The following is a 13,894-nucleotide window of genomic DNA, read 5'->3' as shown; positions in this document are numbered from 1 at the left end:
GTCAACAGGCGGTTGTTATTGCCACATATTGTCAGTTTTCTCATTTTTCTCAGTTTTATCAGGCGTTGATGTTCTGTTATATTGTGCTGATTTGATGAAGTATTCCAGGTTTCTACACTAAATGTGTCTCCCTGTTGTTACTCAAGCAATCAATCAATCTTTATTTATATAGCGTCTGTTACAATCCAAATTGTTTGGAGGGGATGGGAGAGGAGAGGAGAGGAGAGGAGAGGAGAGGAGAGGAGAGGAGAGGAGAGGAGAGGAGAGGAGAGGAGACCATGACCCAGTGGGGTGACAGAGGCCTGTCAGGTGATCATGTTGTCCATGTCTGGACCCCGGCAGCCTCGGCCTATAACAGCACAGCTAAGATGTTAACCGAATGATTATGATAATTTGTCTGTCTATAATAGTAACTGGAACTACAGAATTAGTAACAATAAGCTTTTTCAAAGAGGAAGGTTTTAAGTCTGATCTTAAAAGTAGAGATGGAGTCAGCCTCCCGTACCTGGACAGGGAGCTGGTTCCATAGCAGGGGGGCCTGGTAGCTAAATGCTCGGCCCCCTATTTTACCCCTAGAGACTCTGGGGACCACAAGTAGACCAGCATTCTGAGAGCGGAGAGGTCTATTGGGCCGGTAAGGTATCACTAGCTCCTCCAGGTAGGATGGAGCTAGGCCTCTGAGGACCTGGTAGGTCAAAAGAAGGGTTTTAAAAATTATTCTAAATTTAACGGGCAGCCAATGAAGAGACGCCAGTACAGGAGTCATGTGATCTCTGTGGTCAATACCTGTCAGAACTCTGGCTGCAGCATTTTGGATCAACTGGAGGCTTCTTAAAGAGTTGTTTGGACACCCTGATAATAAAGAATTACAGTAGTCCAGCCTGGAAGTAACAAATGCTGGACTAATGTTTCAGTATCATGGTGGGTCAGTAGTTTCCCGACCTCATTTTTTCCTGAGTTAAGGAGGAGGAAATCTGAAGACATCCAGGACTTTATGTCTTTAAGACAGGTCTGGAGCTTCACTAACTTCTCTGTCTCCTCTGGTTTCATGGATAAATAAAGCTGAGTCTCATCAGCATAACAATGAAAATTTATCCCATGCTGCCGAATAATGTTCCCTAAGGGCAGCATGTACAAGGTGAAAAGGATTGGTCCAAGTACAGAACCTTGAGGAACTCCATGGCTAACCCTACTGTATGGGGAGGGAACACCATGGACATGAGCAAACTGATATCTATCAGATAAATATGATCTAAACCAGTCTAGTGCTGTCCCTTTAATCCCAATCACATGTTCCAGTCTCTGTAACAGGATGCTGTGATCAACTGTATCAAAAGCAGCACTGAGGTCCAGCAGAACCAGCATAGAGACCAGTCCATGATCTGAAGCTATGAGAAGATCATTAGTAACTTTAAGAAGTGCAGTTTCTGTGCTGTGATGAGCTCTAAAGCCTGACTGAAACATCTCAAACAGGCTGTTTCTCTGCAGGTGCTCCAGTACCTGAGTCACCACCACCTTCTCTAGAACTTTAGAGATAAAAGGAAGGTTGGATATTGGCCTATAATTTGCTAAGACATCAGGATCTAGTGATGGTTTTTAAGCAACGGCTTAATCACTGCCACCTTGTAGGACCGGGGTACATAACCTGTCACTAAAGAACCATTGATCTGGTCCAGGATAGAACTGCCTATCAGTGGTAGAACATCCTTCAACAGGTGTGTTGGGATGGGATCTAAAAGACACGTGGTGGTCTTGGATTTCAGAATTAGCGAAGACGCCTCAGAAAAATATATAGGGCTGAAGGAGCTTAAGGGCTCGTTGGAGACCCTGCATGTTCCCACAGTCAGCACATCTGGTGATGGTCCAGTTGTTGGGATGGCCTAGTTAGCTTTCTCTCTGATAGCTAGAATTTTATCAGTGAAGAAGCTCATGAAGTCTTCACCACTAAGGGAAGAAGGGACACATGGATCTAAAACACTGTGACTCTTGGTTAATTTGGCCACAGTGCTGAAAAGAAACCTGGGGTTGTTCTTATTTTCCTCAATTAAAGAAGAAAAATAAGCTGTTCTAGCCTTGCGAAGGGCCTTTTTGTAAACTAATAGACAGTCTTTCCAGGCTACATGATAGCTGTCTATTTTACAAAAATGCCACTTCCTTTCTAGTCTTCACACTTTCTGCTTGAGGGTCCTGATATGTGAATTATACCAGGGGCCACACCTCCTCTGATTTACTATTTTCTTTTTCAGGGGGGCAACAGAATCAAGCGTGATTCTCAGTGAGGTTGCTGCACCTTCAGCAATAGAGTCAACCTCAGCAGGGCTAAGATTATAATGATTGATCCCTGGGGGAACACACAGTGGTCCTGGGATCAGCACAGGGATCACTTCCTTAAACTTAGCTACAGCATTATCTGAGAGACATCTGCTATAGTAAGACTGAGTTCTGAGGATAGAAGAATCCTTAATCATAAATGTGAAAGTGATCAAAGAATGGTCTGACAGGAGGGGGTTCTGAGGGAACACTGACACATGTTCTACCTCAACACCATAAGTCAGGACTAGATCTAGGGTGTGATTGAAGCTATGAGTTGGTTGGTTTATTGTCAGGAACCAGATAAGAACCCAAATGCGACACACGAGTCTGGCTGAACACCGCTTTATTGTCGGACACAGACAACAGACAGGATTCACCGGGGAGCGAGCAGAACAGAATAGTCGAGGACAAGCAAGGTCGAGATCGGGCAGAAGGCAGACAGAGTTTACAGGGGAGCAGACTAAACAGAATGGTCACGAACAGGCAAGGTCGGAACCGGGCAGGCAGGCAAACAGGAATACGCAGGAAAGTCATCAGGAACGAATAACGATCTGGCAGGGAGCAGGTGTGCCTCCGGGGATTAAGAAGAGTGCTCATTAGAGTCCTGATGCACAACAGGTGTGCGGGGCCAGGCGGCTCACGGGCATGATTGCCCGCAGCTGTGACAGTTTATCTGCTGGAAGAAACCAACTGACTCAAGTAATGAAATGAAGCCATTTCTAAAGCTGTCATTTACAATGTCAACATGGATATTAAAGTCTCCAATGATAATGACTTTGTCCGTTCTAAGGACCAAGTCAGATAAGAAATCAGAGAACTCAGACAGGAACTCTGAATGTGACCCAGCAGGGGGCCGATATACAACTACAAACAAAAGTGGCTTTTCTGTCCTCCAGTTCAGATGGGTGATGCCAAGAGTCAGGCTTTCAAATGAACTGAAGCTATGTTTTGGTCTGGGATTAATTAATAACTTGGAGTGATAGATTGCTGCCACTCCCTCTCCTCGACCAGTAACACGAGGAATATGATAATTAAGATGGGTAGGAGGAGTAGATTCATTTAAGCTCACATACTCCTCCTGAAGCCAGGTCTCAGTGAGACAAAATAAATCAATGTGATGATCCGCTATCAGGTCGTGCACTAACAGGGATTTACACAAAAGAGATCTAATATTTAACAGTCCACACTTAATTGTGATATTAGTTTCTCCAACTGCTTTGGTATTAATTTTAATAAGATTATGGTGATTGACCGCTCCCCTGCTCTGTGCTTGGTGAACTTTTAACCGTGGAACAGAGACTACCTCTATAGTGTTAAATATGTTATTGTTGGTGGATGAGGGTTCTAAGGAAGCAGCAGAGAGGTGTGTAAGACTACAACTCTGCATCCTGGTCTGGACCCTGGATTGTCAGGTCACTTTGGGTCTAATAAAATTAGCCAGATTACTAGAAATGAGAGAGACACCATCCCGTGTGGGATGGACACCGTCTCTCCTAATCAGACCAGGTTTTCCCCAAAAAGTGCTCCAACTGTCTACAAAGGCCACCTGGTTTTCGGGGCACCACCGTGACAGCCAGCGACGGAGCGATGACATGCGGCTAAACATCTCATCGCTGGCCAGATTGGGGAGGGGACCAGAGAATGCTACGGAGTCCGACATCGTTTTTGCGTAGTTGCACACCGACTCCAAGTTAATTTTGGTGACCCCTTTGACCGATGAAGCCGGGTGTCGTTGGCTCCGCCGTGAATAATAACTTTACCAAATTTACGTTTACGTCTCGCCAGCAGCCATAAATTGGCTTCTATGTCGCCCGCTCTGGCCCCCGGAATGCTCTTAACGATGGTCGCTGGAGTCGGCTTCACGTAGCACAAAACAGAGTCGCCAATTACCAGGGTCGGTTTCTTAGCGGGTGTGTCGCCGAGTGGGGAAAAGCAGTTAGCCACGGGAAGCGGGTGGTGGGGCACCGTGGGCCTTTGTTTTGGGCTACGCTTCCTGCGAACCGTCACCCAGCCGCCCTGGCTAGCCGGCTGCTCGGCTGCTGCCGGGGGACCGCTAGCTGAAGCTATGCTAGGCGGCTCCGCAGCAGCTAGCTTCTCCTGGCTACCTGACGCAACTCCAGCTAACTCCAAGCTGCGGAACCGCGTCTCAGGCTCGCTAAGTCTCGCCTCCATAGCCGTAAATAAACTCCACTTTCTGCACCTATTCCCTTCACTAAAGGAGGCAGAGGAGTAACTAAACATTTCACTTGCTGAACAGACAAAGACACTGGGTGAAACAGACGGTGAGGCCATGCTAACGCTAATATAAGTTATTTCTCCCTGTTGTTATCAGGTGACTAGACTTTCCCGAGTATTCAATTTTAAATAAAGTGAATCCAACACACACCGTGCACCAACGAACTCTACTAAGGAGACAGGAAGTGACGTAATGCGTTACACGACGGAAGATTCCAAAGTTTCTTTCACTCAAACTGATGTGATGTTGAGTCAAACCCGAGTTTGCTGATATTGTCACACCCTGCTCCAGCCCATGGACTCAGTTCTTTTCCACTCCCCTGCTCACACCACACCCTCTGATCACACACCTGCTCTCAGCCACTGATCACACACCTGCCCTCACTCACTGATCACACACCTGCCCTCACTCATCAATCAGTTCACCTACCAGTACATATTCTCCAGCCTCACACTCACTCAGTGCCAGATTGTCTCTGCTATGCACGACCTTCTAGCGTTTACCTGCCTGTCTTCCTGGAATCGACCCTGCCTGTTTACAACCTGCCTGTTCTGCCTGACCCCCGGTAAATTAACTTTGTCTTCTGTCTTGACCACGAGCTCAGCCAGTCTCCCTCTGGATTGTTTGCCTGATTCTGCCTGCCTCCCGGTTACTGACTTTTTGCCTGCCTCGACCAAGTCCACTGCCCCGCCCTCGAACTGTTCTTTTTGCCAGATTACAGTTAATAAACCTGTTAACGGATCATCAGTTTATTGCCTGTTTTGTACTGCACTTGGGTCCATACCATACCCGTCACAGTACAATCTGGCCAATCATGGACCCAGCAGAACCACCGTCACCACGGGATCGGTTTGAGAGAATTGAGGGAGTACTCATGCTTCATGAGCAGCGGTTGGAGGAGGCGGCTGCCCATACCCGACAAGCTGCGGCGGCCCAAGCCAGGGCCATCACAGCCCTCACTGCTCAACTGCAACAGCTGACCTCCACCCTTTCCTCTCCAGAGGCCACAGTCTCTGCACCAGCACCTCCACCTCCTGCTCCCGTTCCAGCGCTGCCGAGGATGATATCAGAACCCCGGCTGGGGGCCCCAGAGCGCTACAATGGGGATCCCAAGCTCTGTTGTCCCTTCCTGACTTCCTGTTCCCTGCTCTTCAGTCTGCAGCCACACACATTTGCCACTGAGGGAGCCAAGGTGGCATACGTCATCAGCAACCTGACAGGAAGAGCTCTCCTCTGGGGAACTGCAGAGTGGGAGAGGCAGACTCCTGCCTGTGCTTCATTCCAGGCCTTCTCGAAGGAGCTGCGCAAGGTCTTCGGGCTGGGAGCTATGGGTCCAGATGGCACTTTGGAGCTCCTCTCCATACAGCAGGGGAATCAGTCCGTGGCAGATTACTCCATCGACTTCCGGACCAAGGCTCGTCAGAGTGACTGGAACCTGGCTGCACTCCGGGATGCCTTTCTACATGGTTTAGCAGAGTATATCAAGGACGAACTGGTTTCTTACCCTCTACCTGCCACACTGGATGAACTCATCGAACTCCGCACTCGACTGGATCTCCGTGTCAGGGCCTGGAGAAGAGAAAGGAGACAGAACCCCGCACCTTCCACGGCAGCTCACCGCCTGGATTCCCCCCCGCTTCGGCCCCTGTTCCTGCTGACCCAGAACCGATGCAACTGGGTCGCACCAGACTCACACCAGAGGAGCGTCAGTGTCGCCAGATGGGGAATCTCTGTATGTACTGCAGGCAATATGGACATTTTATCTCTCTCTGTCCGTTAAAAGGCAGAGCTCACCAGTGAATGAGGAAGTCCTGGTGAGTCATGTGGGAGTGAAATCTTCCTCACAGATTAAACACCCCCTCTTTCTAGCCAAGCTTCTTCTCGCCGATGGCTCTCACACCCTGGCCACCTTCATTGACTCCGGTTCCGATGGCAATATTATGGACGAGGGCTTGGCTATGCAACTCGGGCTAGAGAGGATTCCCCTCAACCCACCGATTCCTGCCAGGGCCCTGGATGGTCATCTCCTGGGAACGGTTGCCCACCAGACTGCCCCTGTTCACATGCTGATTTCTGGTAACCATCATGAGACCATCCAGTTTCTTCTCCTGCCCTCATCCAACATTCCTCTGATCCTGGGATTTCCTTGGCTCCGCAAACACAACCCGCATGTCGACTGGACCACAGCCACTATTCCCAGCTGGAGCGGCTTCTGCCACCAGGTCTGCCTTCAGGATACATCAATGCCGCGCCAGACTACGCTCCCCAGCACCTGCCTGGACCTGGCCAGAGTCCCTGCTGAGTACCACGACCTCAGGGAGGTGTTCAGTAAAACCCGAGCTACCTCTCTGCCCCCCCACCGCCCTTACGACTGCGGTATTGATCTGAAGCCTGGCACGTCACCTCCTAAGGGGCGCCTCTACTCTCTGTCTGGTCCAGAGCGGGAGGCCATGGAGGGCTATATTAATGACTCCCTGGCTGCAGGAATCATACGCCCTTCTTCATCCCCTGCAGGGGCAGGATTCTTCTTTGTGGACAAGACCCTGCGCCCTTGCATCGATTACCGGGGTCTCAACGACATCAGTCAAGAACCAGTACCCCCTACCACTCATTTCCTCTGCCTATGAGCTACTTCAAGGGGCCAAGATCTTCACCAAGCTTGACCTTCGTAATGCCTACCACCTCGGACGCATCAGGGAGGGGGACGAGTGGAAGACGGCCTTCAACACCCCCACTGGACATTATGAGTATTTGGTGATGCCATTCGGTCTCACCAATGCCCCCGCTGTCTTCCAAGCCTTGGTGAATGATGTCCTCCGGGACATGATCAACAAATATGTGTTTGTCTACTTGGACGACATTCTTATCTTCTCCACCTGCCTTGAGGATCACGTTCACCATGTCAGGACGGTGTTGCAGCGTCTCCTGGAGAATTCACTGTTCGTCAAGGTTGAGAAATGCGAGTTCCACACCCAGTCGGTGGCTTTTCTTGGCTACATTGTGGCCGAGGGACGCTTGGAGATGGATCCTGCTAAGGTGGAGGCGGTAAAGTCCTGGCCAGTTCCGGAGACCCGTAAGCAACTGCAGCGTTTCCTGGGTTTTGCAAACTTTTATCGACGCTTCATCCGGAACTATAGCTCCATTGCTGCTCCCCTCACCATGTCGACCTCCCCCAAGAGTCCCTTCCGCTGGTCCCACGCTGCAGACTCTGCTTTCCAGACCCTGAAGAACCGGTTCAGCTCAGCACCCATCCTCCAGGTCCCGGAGATTGAACGACAGTTCGTTGTGGAGGTGGATGCTTCCGATGTTGGAGTGGGTGCAGTCCTGTCTCAGCGAGCAGCAGGTGACCAGAAATTCCATCCATGTGCTTTCTTCTCTCGGCGTCTTTCACCGGCTGAGAGAAATTACGACATTGGCAATCGGGAGCTTCTGGCTGTCAAGCTGGCCCTAGAGGAGTGGCGACACTGGCTTGAGGGAACTAAGCAGCCCTTCTTAGTTTGGACAGATCATAAGAACCTGGAATACATCCGGACCGCTAAGAGACTCAACTCCCGACAGGCACGATGGGCCCTCTTCTTCACCAGGTTTGATTTCTCCCTCTCCTACAGACCCGGCTCCCGCAATGTCAAACCAGACGCTTTGTCACGCCAGTTTCAGCGAGAGGGGGATGAATCCATCCCTGCAGACACCATTCTACCGTCTCCTTGTGTTGTCGCATCCCTGACGTGGGAGATCGAGGAGAGGGTGAGAACCTCTACAGAGGCTGGTCCCAGTGCTTGCCCCCCAGATCGCATGCATGTGAATGCAACCCTAAGGCCAGAAGTGCTCCAGTGGGCTCATGCCTCTAGGTTTTCCTGTCATCCGGGGATCCAGAGAACCTGTGACATCCTCCAGCAACGCTTCTGGTGGCCCTCGTTAGAGGACACCCGGAAATATGTCAACGCCTGCCCTACCTGCAACCAGAACAAGTCTTCTCGTCAGGCCCCGTCCGGTCTTCTACAGCCACTTCCTGTGCCGCATCGTCCCTGGTCACACATTTCTTTAGACTTTGTCACTGGTCTGCCACCATCTGAGGGGAAGACGGCCATACTTACAATCGTGGATTGCTTCTCCAAGATGGCTCACTTCGTCCCCTTACCCAAGCTCCCATCAGCTAAAGAGACTGCCCAACTACTCCTCGACCATGTCTTCCATCTCCATGGAATTCCTGTGGATGTAGTCTCAGACAGGGGACCCCAGTTCTCTTCCGTGTTCTGGCAGGAGTTCTGCAGATTGCTGGGAGCCACGCCGAGTCTGTCATCAGGGTTCCATCCTCAATCCAATGGCCAGACTGAAAGGGTGAACCAACAAATGGAAACAGCCCTTCAGTGTACTGTGTCCCAGAATCCATCTTCCTGGTCCCAGCAGCTGTTGTGGGTGGAATATGCTCACAACACTTTGACAAGCTCTGCCACAGGCCTGTCTCCTTTTCGGTGTGCCTATGGGTATCAGCCACCCCTCTTCCCAGCCCTGGAGGAGGAGGCCTCTTACCCCTCAGTTCAAGCCTTCCTCCATCGCTGTCATCGGACCTGGGCCCGAGCTAGAGCCTCCCTCCTAAAGACTGCTGGCCGCTACTCCTCTGCTGCCAACCGTCGTCGTTCCCAAGCTCCAGAATATCAGGTGGGCCAGAAGGTCTGGCTCTCCACCCGGGATCTTCCACTGCGGGTGGAGTCCAACAAGCTGGCTCCCAAGTTCATTGGACTGTTTCCCATCAAAAGAGTCATCAATCCGGTGGCAGTCAGGCTCAAGCTTCCCCGGTCCATGAGGGTTCACCCAACCTTCCATGTGTCCAAGGTCAAGCCTGTCCGAGAGAGCCCTCTGATGCCTGCCTGATGACCGACAGCTCCTCCGTGACTTTCATCGGCAGAATCCAGATCAGCCCTCTCACAGCATGGTTGGGGGCTTTCCTTGCAGAGGGGTGCGTACTATCGGCCCTACTGCTGCTCCAGCTCCTGAGCCAGAGGAGGATTCCCGGTCGCAGACGGGAGATCTGCAGGTGACCTTGTCCTCCTCTCAGGAATTCTAACCCGCCTTCCAGTTTCCCCCTCCTCCCACCCTGGCTCATGGGACTTTTTGGGGACGTCGGGAGCTGTCCCTTGAGGGGGGGGTTCTGTCACACCCTGCTCCAGCCCATGGACTCAGTACTTTTCCACTGCCCTGCTCACACCACACCCTCTGATCACCACACCTGCTCTCAGTCACTGATCACACACCTGCTCTCAGTCACTGATCACACACCTGCTCTCAGTCACTGATCACACACCTGCCCTTACTCATCAATCAGTTCACCTACCAGTATATATTCTCCAGCCTCACACTCACTCGGTGCCAGATTGTCTCTGCTATGCACGACCTTCCAGCGTTTACCTGCCTGTCTTCCCGGTTACTGACTTTTTGCCTGCCTCGACCAAGTCCACTGCCCCGCCCTCGAACTGTGCTTTGTTTGCCAGATTACAGTTAATAAACCTGTTAACGGATCATCAGTTTATTGCCTGTTTTGTACTGCACTTGGGTCCATACCATACCCGTCACAGATATGTGATATTGATCTTTTATTACCACGTTATTAGCAGAATCTTCCATGTTCAAATTATTGAGCAATAATCTTTGTGCTCATCTTCATTTCTGTCTCTCTTGGTCATCACAGATTAACAATCTACTGAATAATCCCTCAAATCTGAACAACAATCACACATTTATTCACTATTGTTGAGCTGCTGAGATGATTCCCTCTCAAATGATCTTTAAATCTGATGGATTCCTCATGATCAAACATCTTTATTTCTGCCACCAGGGGGCAGCAGCCCTGAAATGTCCAGAATAAGCAGGTTATTAATGAGACATCAGAGTTCTCAGGTGGTTTATTGGAGTTATAAATGCATCACATCAGTAGAAGATTAGAAAATATCAATCACACAAACTGTCAGCTCTGACTGATCACATTATTGATCACATTATTGATCACATTACTGATCACATTACTGATCACATTACTGATCACATTTGTTGAAGGAGCAGAAAGAAAATGCTGATTATGACAGAGAAGCTCAACAGTCCAGATAAATGCAGCCCAGAACCAGGTTCTGGACCAGAACGCAGATCATCAGCCGCTCCAGCAGGTGGCAGGCAGCAGGAGGATACAGAACCAGGTCCAGGACCAGGACTAGGACCAGGATCAGTTATTGGGAACCAGGATCCTCCCTAAAGAAAGAAAGAGACACACAACAGGGTCAGGGACCCAACTGGTCTGAACGATCCAAACTGGTCTGAACGATCCAAACTGGTCTGAACCATCCAAACTGGTCTGAACCAGCCAAACTGGTCTGGTCTAAACTGGGATAAACTGGTCTGACCTCGAGATTTTCTCTTGAAGTAGATGAATCCAGCCAGAGACAAGATCAGACCCAGGATCAGGCCTGATGCTCCGATGGCGATCTGGTTCCTCTCAGATTCAGGCATGGATGGGTCTGAGGGGAGACAGGTGGGGACAGACAGGTGAGTCTCTGACAGGCAGACAGACAGTAGAGCAGACAGACAGGCAGGCAGCAGACAGACAGGTGAGTCTCTGACAGACAGACAGGCAGGCAGCAGAGCAGACAGACAGGTGAGTCTCAGACAGACAGACAGGTGAGTCTCAGACAGGCAGCAGAGCAGACAGACAGGTGAGTCTCTGACAGACAGACAGGTGAGTCTCAGACAGGCAGCAGAGCAGACAGACAGGTGAGTGTCTGACAGACAGACAGGTGAGTCTCAGACAGACAGGCAGCAGAGCAGACAGACAGGTGAGTCTTTGACAGGCAGCAGAGCAGACAGACAGGTGAGTCTCTGACAGACAGACAGACAGCTAGCAGAGCAGACACACAGGTGAGTCTCTGACAGACAAACAGACAGGCAGCAGAGCAGACAGACAGGTGAGTCTCAGACAGACAGACAGGCAGCAGAGCAGACAGACAGGTGAGTCTCAGACAGACAGGCAGCAGAGCAGACAGACAGGTGAGTCTCAGACAGGCAGCAGAGCAGACAGACAGGTGAGTCTCAGACAGGCAGCAGAGCAGACAGACAGGTGAGTCTCTGACAGACAGACAGGTGAGTCTCTGACAGACAGACAGGCAGCAGAGTAGACAGACAGGTGAGTCTCTGACAGACAGACAGGTGAGTCTCAGACAGACAGACAGGCAGCAGAGCAGACAGACAGGTGGTTACCCCAGTCTTTGACCAAACGGGTTTTCAGGCTGGCGTGCTCCACCACGCAGGAGATCTTCTCTCCAGACCTGTTCCAACACATCAGAGCCGTCAGTACCGGGTCAGTCAAGGTCGTTGACCTGCATCTGGCCGTAGAGCCGGACCCACCTGGGCGTGTACTCCAGGTGAGAGTGCAGCTGGTAGAACCAGTCGCCGTCCGCCAGCTCGTCCGTGGAGGTCACATCCTGGCTGACCTCTTCTCCATCTCTCTGCCAGCTCACTTTGATGTATCTGGGGTAGAAGTCGTAGACGCTGCAGACCAACATGGCGGGATGTCCTCCAGCAGGGGGCACCACCGAGTGCACTCGAACAGTGGGCTCAACTGGAGAGAAGAAGGTGGAGCACCGGGTCAGAGGGGATTGGTGGTCATTTAGAATGATTCTTCTCAAAGCAAAGCTAATGGCCTAGTAACAACAACAACAATAATTATTATTATTATTATTATCGATAATAATTATTATTATTATCACAGACAACTTTTAGAAACATTCAGCAGTTCAAAAGTCAATATTTTTTCAGTTTGAGGAAATTCATTCAGTCATAAATTTATTTTAAAAGTAATAATAATGATGATAATGATCATAAACATAATAACAATAATAAAACACATAAATACATAAAATACAAAAGAATAAAATTGCAGTCAGTGATCTAAACTATTTCCCTGCAGTGACCGCGATCAACCACCAGGTGGCGCTGTTCGCCTGTTCGATCTGCTGCTGCAGGTGGATCCATGGATGATCAAGCGATCATCGGTGATCAATAGTGTGATGTGAGATTTGGGCTGTAAAGGAGCCGCAGACTTACCGGACTTTGACAGAATGTTGCTGTACCAGATCTTTATATTGCGCTCACAGTATCGCTCCTTCTCACCCCTCAGCCCCTCCAGATATGAACTCTGATTATTCCAGCCGTCCGCCGCACGTAATCCGAATTTCGTGAATCCCTCAAACTTCCCCACGCTGCTGCTGAAGCGGACAAGCATCAGTTTGTTGTAGTAAATTGATCTGGAATATTCGATGTCCTTCAGATCGGTGGAGTTAAAATCACATTGATCCATCTCATAATATCGAAATCCACCTGCAGAGAGAAGAGGGGTCGGTATCGATGAGTGATCAATGTATCGGTGAGTGATCAGCGTATCGATGAGTGATCAGCGTATCGGTGAGTGATCAGCGTATCGATGAGTGATCAGCGTATTAATGAGTGATCAGCGTATTAATGAGTGATCAGTGTATTAATGAGTGATCAGTGTATTAATGAGTGATCAGCGTATCGATGAGTGATCAGCGTATCAATGAGTGATCAGTGTATTAATGAGTGATCAGCGTATCGGTGAGTGATCAGTGTATCGATGAGTGATCAGCGTATCGGTGAGTGATCAGCGTATCGATGAGTGATCAGTGTATCGATGAGTGATCAGTGTATTAATGAGTGATCAGCGTATTAATGAGTGATCAGCGTATCGGTGAGTGATCAGTGTATCGATGAGTGATCAGCGTATCGGTGAGTGATCAGCGTATCGATGAGTGATCAGTGTATCGATGAGTGATCAGTGTATTAATGAGTGATCAGCGTATCGGTGAGTGATCATTGTATCGGTGAGTGATCAGTGTATCGATCAGTGATCAGTGTATCGATGAGTGATCAGCGTATTGTGAGTGATCAGCGTATCGATGAGTGATCAGCGTATTGTGAGTGATCAGCGTATCGATGAGTGATCAGCGTATCGATGAGCTGCTCTTACCTGCCGTGTACAGGCTGATGAAGAGGAGGAAGACTCTGAGAGATGATGAAGACATCCTGCTGTGAAGCTCGTGAAACGATCACTGACTCGAGCTGAGTCGGAACTCAATTTAAAGTCGCGCTGACGTCAGCGGCTCATCAGCTGTTGCCAGGCAGACTGATCCGCTGGCGAGATCAGCTCGCGCTTCACCTGGAACGACCTCTGCAGGTTCTAAGATCCCTCGATCTGATTTAACCGGGTGACCAGAAGCTCTCCTTCTTCACCAACCCAGCGATTTTAATCTGGTGAGTTCGTTTTATGAGTTCTAATAATAATAA

At 49.9% G+C, this 13,894-nt stretch overlaps 1 protein-coding gene across 4 annotated transcripts; it reads right to left on the bottom strand.

Moving 5' to 3' along the window:
• Positions 1-10,417: 10,417 nt before the first annotated feature.
• LOC101077981 (H-2 class II histocompatibility antigen, E-S beta chain-like) lies at positions 10,418-13,729 on the bottom strand. Of its 4 annotated transcripts, XM_029840057.1 has the most exons (6): positions 13,578-13,729; positions 12,638-12,910; positions 11,939-12,152; positions 11,792-11,859; positions 10,942-11,055; positions 10,418-10,789 (listed from the first exon to the last, which is right to left on the bottom strand). In XM_029840057.1, exons 1-6 carry the CDS (start codon positions 13,630-13,632, stop codon positions 10,764-10,766), a joined length of 750 nt encoding a protein of 249 aa, XP_029695917.1. In that variant the 5' UTR covers positions 13,633-13,729; the 3' UTR covers positions 10,418-10,763. The 4 variants fall into 4 exon arrangements, with proteins under 4 accessions (XP_029695917.1, XP_029695919.1, XP_029695918.1 ...); XM_029840059.1 differs by lacking the exons at positions 10,418-10,789; positions 10,942-11,055 and adding an exon at positions 11,533-11,549 and having other exon boundaries at positions 11,756-11,859; XM_029840058.1 differs by lacking the exons at positions 10,418-10,789; positions 10,942-11,055 and adding an exon at positions 11,628-11,658 and having other exon boundaries at positions 11,756-11,859.
• Positions 13,730-13,894: the final 165 nt, after the last annotated feature.

This window comes from Takifugu rubripes, chromosome 8, assembly GCF_901000725.2.
Source record: "Takifugu rubripes chromosome 8, fTakRub1.2, whole genome shotgun sequence".
Lineage (NCBI taxonomy): Eukaryota > Metazoa > Chordata > Actinopteri > Tetraodontiformes > Tetraodontidae > Takifugu > Takifugu rubripes.
This window is presented reverse-complemented; position numbering and strand designations above follow the sequence as displayed.

Coding starts and splice junctions, on each gene's coding strand:
- LOC101077981 (XM_029840057.1), bottom strand. CDS start 13,632: ATGTCTTCATCATCTCTCAGAGTCTTCCTCCTCTTCATCAGCCTGTAC. Junction 11,860..11,938: donor CACCTGGAGTACACGCCCAG/GTGGGTCCGGCT, acceptor GTGTTGGAACAG/GTCTGGAGAGAAGATCTCCT. Junction 11,056..11,791: donor CCGTTTGGTCAAAGACTGGG/GTAACCACCTGT, acceptor GTCTCCCCTCAG/ACCCATCCATGCCTGAATCT.